This window comes from Cannabis sativa, chromosome 9 (genome assembly GCF_029168945.1).
Source record: "Cannabis sativa cultivar Pink pepper isolate KNU-18-1 chromosome 9, ASM2916894v1, whole genome shotgun sequence".
Lineage (NCBI taxonomy): Eukaryota > Viridiplantae > Streptophyta > Magnoliopsida > Rosales > Cannabaceae > Cannabis > Cannabis sativa.
Window position 1 is genome coordinate 19473656 of NC_083609.1, and position 7485 is coordinate 19481140.

At 35.3% G+C, this 7485-nt stretch overlaps 1 protein-coding gene across 1 annotated transcript; it reads left to right on the plus strand.

The window, feature by feature from the left end:
• The first annotated feature begins 231 nt into the window (after positions 1-231).
• Positions 232-4539, plus strand: LOC115723591 (exosome complex component RRP45B-like). The gene is made up of 4 exons (XM_061104755.1): positions 232-311; positions 3535-3843; positions 3930-4025; positions 4138-4539. Exons 1-4 carry the CDS (start codon positions 232-234, stop codon positions 4358-4360), a joined length of 708 nt encoding a protein of 235 aa, XP_060960738.1. The 3' UTR covers positions 4361-4539.
• Positions 4540-7485: the final 2946 nt, after the last annotated feature.

A 7485-nucleotide genomic window follows, 5' to 3' on the forward strand; every position in this document is an offset into this window, starting at 1 on the left:
CGCTTCAGTTCTCGCAAGGATGCACGAGGAGAGAGGGCCTGGAAAGCTTCGGGGTCTGGTTCAGGAGTATCCTCCTCATCAGTGAAAACGATGGGTTCAATCCTTAAAATTTCATCCATTGATTTAGTTTTCTTTGCATCACTCGACGAAGTCGGTCCACGCTTCTTCAACGCCTTGGTAATTTTAGTTGCAGAAAGATGCTTTCCATGATTCTTGGATCTCGTTCGTGCCATGGCGCCAGCTCAGGAGCTGAGAGAGCAGGAACCAGAGAAAGCAATAAGTAGAAGAGAAGATTACTTGACAAAGAATGTGTACATGCACTAAAAGAAGAGGTAGAAAGGCTCCACACAAACAAGTTCATTATTGAATCTTTCTACCCGGCTTGGGTAGCCAACCCCGTACTAGTACCCAAGCCAAACAAAAAATGGCAAGTATGTATCGACTTCATTGACCTCAATAAGGCGTGACCCAAGGACTGTTTTCCACTCTTAAGAATCGATCAGCTTGTTGACGCAACTGTCGGACATGAAATCTTAGGCTTTATGGACGCCTATTCGGGGTACAATCAAATCAAAATGCATCCACCTGACTAAGAACATACAAGCTTCTGAACAAAAATTAGTCTATACTATTATAAAGTAATTTTGTTTGGTTTGAAAATTGCTGGAGCTACCTACCAAAGGTTAGCAAACAAAATGTTCAAAAACCAGATCTAACATAATATGGAAGTATATGTGGATTAAATTCTTGTCAAAACTAGGAAGGCTGGGGGCATATAGAGAATCTGGATGAATGCTTCAAAATCTTCAGAAAATACAACATAAAACTCAATCCTTTAAAGTGTTCCTTTAGGGTCAACTCGGGTAAATTTCTTAGATTTATGTTAATGCTCGAGGAGTAGAAGCCAACCGAGAGAAAATACAAGCCTTCCTGGATATGAAGTCGCCAACAAAAATAAAGGAAATGCAACACTTAATTGGTTGATATCCGCACTCAGCAGATTCGTTTTAAAGTCAACAAACAAGTGTGTTCCCTTCTTTAACATCCTCTGAGATAACAAGAATTTTGAATGGATAGAGGAATGCAAAAACGCTTTCCAAGAGCTAAAAAAGAAACTCTCAAAGCTTCTTGTACTCTCAAAAATTTTAGTCGGTGAAGAATTAGGGATTTACCTAGCAGTCATTGAATACGCTGTAAGCTTCGTGCTGATAAGAGAAGAGAATAATGCCTAGCATCCATTCTACTATATCAACAAACAATTGGTTGAGGTAGATGGTCGGTATCCTTTAATTGAGAAGCTAACTTTCTGTCTGATCTTAGGCACAAGAAAGTTAAGGCCCTATTTCCAAGCTCATCTTGTTTGGGTATATATCGACCAACCCTTGTGCCAAGTATTGCAAAAGCCCGACACTTCTGGGTGGTTACTCCAGTGGGCTATAGAGTTGGGTTTGTATGAAATAATTTTTCAACCCTACAAAGCAGTAAAAGGGTAGAATTTGGCGACTTTGTGGTGGAATGTACAGGCAAAGAGGAAGACAATTCAAAAGATAGTCCCGAGCCAGACAAAGGACTAGAATAGGACTCCCTACCAGAAGAGAATGAAGACAAGCCCATCTGGAAATTACATGTAGACAAATCAGCCATCAATAAACTTTTTGGTAAAGGAATTGCTCTCATCACACATGGGGGGCAACAGTTGGAATATGTTTTACCAGGATCAAGATTTACTACCACGTATGTTATTTAACATCCGAAATATGAATCTCTAAAACAATGTAAATAAACACATATAAAGTTACAGAAACCTTACAGTGGGTGCAGCAGAATAATAATGTCTCATTCCACTCAGATCTCTAACCCTTGTATTCTGTCTGTAGCAGAGTATCACCAAGATCTGAGTCCGAATCTCCTTCTCTTGAAACTAGATTCTTCACAGCCTTACACACTATGATTGAGTACCACTTGATGTGTGTGGGCACTTACTCTATCACTATAGGGTATGAAAATATGAAGAGAGAAAGAGAGAGGAGTGGTTCGAAAATAGAGAGAAGTGATGGCTCAGAAAATTTGACTAAAGGCTTGAATTTCATCATCGTTTGATATGAGGCATCACTATCTATTTATAGGCAACCACCTAGGTTTAGGTTAGAATTATTAGGCATTAAAATATTGAAAAAATTAAATGAAAAATTCCCTACAAGTGGCCGACCATAGGATGTGGGCCCCACTTTGGAATTTTGCTATTTTTCAACAATTTTTCCTTATTTTCTCAAAGATGCCATTTTTCCAATTTAACCACTTAAAAGCCAAAACTATTTATTTAATAATTAAAGAATAACTATCAAATAAAATTGACATTTAATATATTTATTAATTAGACTTAATAAAGTCTCTTAATTAATAAATAAGACCTAGAATCTCTTTTCTTCACAATTAAGCCCTTGCTTAGTGAAAATTCATAAACTAGATATAGTCTAATTTTAGAATTATAATTGATTAATTTACATCAATTAACTGAGTCTTACAAGCAGTATGGTCTCAACTAGTATGGGGACCATGTGCCTATATAACCGAGCTTCCAATAAGCAGACCCAGAACTTACCACGTAAATTCACTGACTTATTAATTCCTTGTTGCATCTACCATAGAACTTGGAATTGCACTCTCAGTCATATAGAACGCTCTATATGTTCCACGATATAGATACGCTATAAACATTTAACCATCGTTCTAATCCAAATAATCAAAGATCCTCTATAGATGATTTACACCGAGTAGGTATAAATTTATCGTTTCACCCATTACTACAAAATTGATTTTTAGTGACACTCTATAGTGACTTGCACAAAAGGTGCGTGTCACTAAATATTTTAAAGAATTTTTAGTGACACGCATTATATGACTTTAAAATTTTAGTATTGCTAACCCACAATGCGTGTCACTAAAACTATTCAAAAAATTTAAATTTACTTTTTTATTTTTTATTAAAAATGAATTAATTAACTATAGCATCACCCAATACGCGTGTGGGAAGACTTTCCCACTCACCCATAAAGTGACGCTGAAACACCTAAAGAAAAGCATATATTGATTTTTTTTTATTTTTCTTAAAAGTTCTCTCTCTTATTATATTTTTCTCTCTCTTATTATTTCATACAACCAAACTAACAAAACCCTAAAACTTCTCCTCTCTCCACTCTAACACATCGCCTCCCTCCTTCAAAAACAATTGCAGCGCCTCCCTCCCTTCAAAAAAAATTGCAGCGCCTCTTTCTTCCTCTCTCTCATTGTTCCAGCTGCCAAGAAAAAGATGGCGAAAACTCAGCCTCCGATGGTCTAATCGTAGGAACAAGGTGCTATAACATTTGCTTGTTAATAATCCATACTCTTGTTCACATTTTGTGTTTTTGTTTTCTAAACGCTATTAGTAATTCAGGTGGCCTTAAATGTTTATATGAACATTTATTTTGACTTGAGATAAAGAAGTCAATTTGAAATGCGTCAAGGTTTATCTATGCTATTAAACTGAAAATAAAAACTAAAAAATAAAAATAAGGTAGCTCTTCTCTCCAACCTCCGAGTTGACGGTCGCCGTCCTTTCAACTATCGCAATGTCATCATCACCTTCGGCAAGGACGATGGCTCGGTAGAGCTGCAGCTGGGCCAAACCCATGTCATGGTTTTTGTGACGGGTCAATTGGTTCAACCCTATCGTGACCACTCCAATGAGGGCATGCTTTCCATCTTCACTGAGTTCTCCCCTATGGTTGATCCTTCCTTTGAGCCTGGCCGCCCCACCGAGGCTGCTATTGAGGTTGGCCATGTTATAGATCATGGCCTAAGGTTTGATATTCTTTACCATTAGTAATTAGTTTGATTGTAAACTGAAAGGAAAAGTTAACAATTGGAATTTTGAAATGTATGTGCAGAGAAAGTAGGGTTGTTGACACTGTATCGCTTTGTGTTCTTCCAGGAAAATTTGTTTGGGCCATCCGTATTGACCTACATATTCTAGATAATGGAAGGTAAGCTGTAAATCTTGTCCCTTCAAGCACAAGCTCTTTTTTTTTCCTTTTGTGTAGTTCATTTGTTTTGAGTATCTATATTGAATTTTCATCTTGAATAATTTGTTAATAGAAACCTTGTGGATACCGCAAATATTGCGGCTTTGGCTGCTCTCATGACGTTTCGAAGGCCCGAATGCTCATTAGGAGGAGATGATGGTCAAGAAGTGATTGTACATCCACCTGAGGTTTGCATATTGGAATTTTTCGTTGAACTTGTAAATTATCAATTTTTATACAAGTGTCTTGGGGGGAGAAAAAATGAATGTGAGATGAGAAATTTTATACATGCTTGAAAATTTGTCATTTCCCGTTGATGATACATGGTGTTTCGCATTGCAATTGTTCAAATCTGCTCAGAACCATGCAACCACATTGAGTTTGGTTTCGATATTTTGGTTAATGTTCTGCTGGTTGAGGTGCCTTTGTTCTTTATTTTCTCTACTTTGATTAGTGTATGTTGTGTTTTTCATTTGCTCAATTAGTTTTCAGATTTGCTTTTTTGTTGGTTTTCGGTATAGATTTAGAAAATTATTGAACATGTTTGTACATTTTGCACCTGTAATTTCTTTGTAAAATATTTTATATTGACTTATACTTAATAATTTTATTTAATTTTTCCAATGTATAGATTAATTTGTAAAAATATAAATTATACTTTTTAATTTGTTGAGTACAATTTATTAAATTAAGAATAAATTATAAAGATGATTTTAAAAAAAATTGGACTCCTATTTCACCTTTTAATATCAAAAAAAAAAAATGAATAACAATCACCTTAATATGTTTTTTAGAAATAACTTAGAAATATAGTATTACTAAAATATAGTATATTGTTTTGGTTTAGAATAAATAAAAAAATATAAAAATATGATATTGCTTTTCTTAATTAAAAAAAAAATGATTAATTTTCTAAAAATAAAATTATAAAAATTATTTTGAGAAAATTATATTATTTTTTTTAGAAAAATATTTAATATAGTGACACTTTTTGTGTGTCACTATACCTCTAAAAATAATAATAAAGAATAAAAAAAAAAGATATAGTGACACTTTTTGAGTGTAGCTAATACTTTTTAAGTCTGACAAAACTTGACTTTAAATGCCTATAGTGACGCGCAATGAGTGACTGTAAAAAGGTTAAGTGACACGCGTGAAGTGTCACTAAAAATTGTCTTTCCAGTCACCCTCATTAGTGACGGGTGAAGTGTCACTAAATGATTTTAGTGTCACTCAATGTGTATCACTAAAACCCATTTTTCTATTAGTGACCCCTCAATGTATTTTATCCTTAAAACACTTAGCTTCCTATAAATGATATTTGAGTGAGCTAATATAATCACTTAAACAAGAGCTCTTCCATTTATCTCTATTAAGCCAAGGTCGAAGGAAATCATTGTTTCGCTTCTATATCCAGAAAAAAGTTATAGATTCCATATCTTTATTTAGCGCTCCCACTCAATTGCACTATCATGTTCCCAAAATGTACGTATCACCCTGACCAAAAAGTAGGCTTAACTAACAAATCAAAGAACATGAATAGCACTCCTGAGATTGAACCTAAGCATGTCAGGATTAAGATCTTTTAATCTAAGATCAACTAGTGATATTGACTTAGAAAGATACAACAGTAAGATTATAGTATCTTTACCAAGATCAATATCGGTCCCAGTCCAATGTATACTCCATACATCCGAAACTAGCATACTTTGCCAATATTCTAGAAAGAACATAACACTTATCCAAGGTGTAAGTATACTTTATCGATGATTATCACATCAGTATAAATCCAGTGCACTGATGAATCATGGACATTATCTTTTGAAGCATATAATCACAATTACATTCCACTGTGGTTACATCACTGTAATTATGAATAACTATATATTGTGGACTTAACATGTAAAGCCCGCTTAGTTAATTTGGAAATTAGCGGTTATTTATGTTAATCAGGAAATTATTTATAGCTATTTAAATAATTTATCATTGTTATTTATGGAATTCAGATATGCATAATTATGTTATCAGCAGTTTTTATATTTCGCATTTCCGGTGTCCGGTATTTTGGAACGCGGCGTTTGGCTCAGTAGAAATCACAACTTAGTATGTTAGTATTTTGGGGACGGGTTTTAGACATTGGGAATGTCGGGAATGGCCGGGAATTTAGAATGTCCCAAAAATACCCCTTTAGTGATTTTTATGTGGTTTTAGTATGGAGGGGCAAAATGGTCTTTTTGCCCCAATGATATTTTGTCTTATGTGATTTATTAAATGGAAAATAATTAATTGTTTAAGTGATTATTTGGCTGAAATGGTTAAGTGTTTTTGTTAAATGAGTAATATGTTATAAATCCTTTTTTCTCAAAATTTCAACACTTAGGCAAATTTTAAAGAAAATAGAAAAACTCTCTCTCTCTTTTTCCTCTCTTTCGGCTGAGGCTTGGGGGTTCAAAGGGCTGGTTTTCTTTGGTGATTCAAGCTCTAACTTGCTACTTTATTGATCTCTTGTGTGGTATGTGTTTCCTAGGCCCTTCCTCTTTAAATTCTTGAAGAAAAATGATGAAAATGGATGATAATGCATGTGTTTTTTGAGAGTTGTTTCTGCTGTGTTTTGTTGTTGATTTATGTTGTTCAAAGCATGATTTTTGATGTTAAATGAGTTGTGTGAAGCATGAGTAGCTAGATTGTTCAAGCTTTTAAATTATATGTGAAAATTGATGATTTTTGTGAGAAAATGCCATGTTTAGTTTCTGTGTTATTGCTGGTTGTTATTGTTAGGTTGCAGAGGTGTTTTAATGCTTAGTTAAGTAGAATTAACTAGGCTAGGGTGCATGCTAGAGGGTTCAACCAAGTTTGAGTTCTTGAACTCAAAGCTTGGTCTTCAATGGTGAAATTTGCTTGTGAGGTTTCTGGGTAGGTTTGAGGCCTTGATATGGTCATTTGGGACCTATGTAGGAGGTCTCGAAAGTTTGGGACCATTTGGGTTCGAAATGGTCAAGATATGGGAATTTTTGCTTGCTGCCTGCGAGGAACCGGAATTCCGGTTGAGCATCCGGAATTCCGGATGGGGGTTCAGATTTCCCAGAACCGGAATTCCGGTTGGGCAACCGGACTTCCGGATGGGGGATTTTTCAGAACCCTAGTTTTCCTCGTTTTTGGGTTTTTAGGGGTATTGCCATGCTTTTTATCGATAGGGAAACTTTTAGTTTCGAGTTTTAATCCGGGAAGTGATTTAGCGTGTCACTTATAGCGTTGTGATTTGTATGGTTTAGGAGCCAGTAATCCGCCGTTCAGCTTCGAGTTCCGGTCGGGTTGACGGCACACCCGAAATCGGAATCCGGGTAAGATTAGTATAACGGTATGCATATGTAGTTTACATGTTTAGCGTGCATGTAGGAAGCCCGTTAGTTTACATTAGATA

Bases quoted from the DNA above. Each gene is read 5' to 3' on its own strand.
- LOC115723591 (XM_061104755.1), top strand. From the start codon at position 232: ATGGCGCCAGCTCAGGAGCTGAGAGAGCAGGAACCAGAGAAAGCAATA. The intron at 312-3,534 runs GTACATGCACTA...AAACTGAAAATA, and splicing joins GATTACTTGACAAAGAATGT to AAAACTAAAAAATAAAAATA. The intron at 3,844-3,929 runs GTTTGATATTCT...ATGTATGTGCAG, and splicing joins GTTATAGATCATGGCCTAAG to AGAAAGTAGGGTTGTTGACA.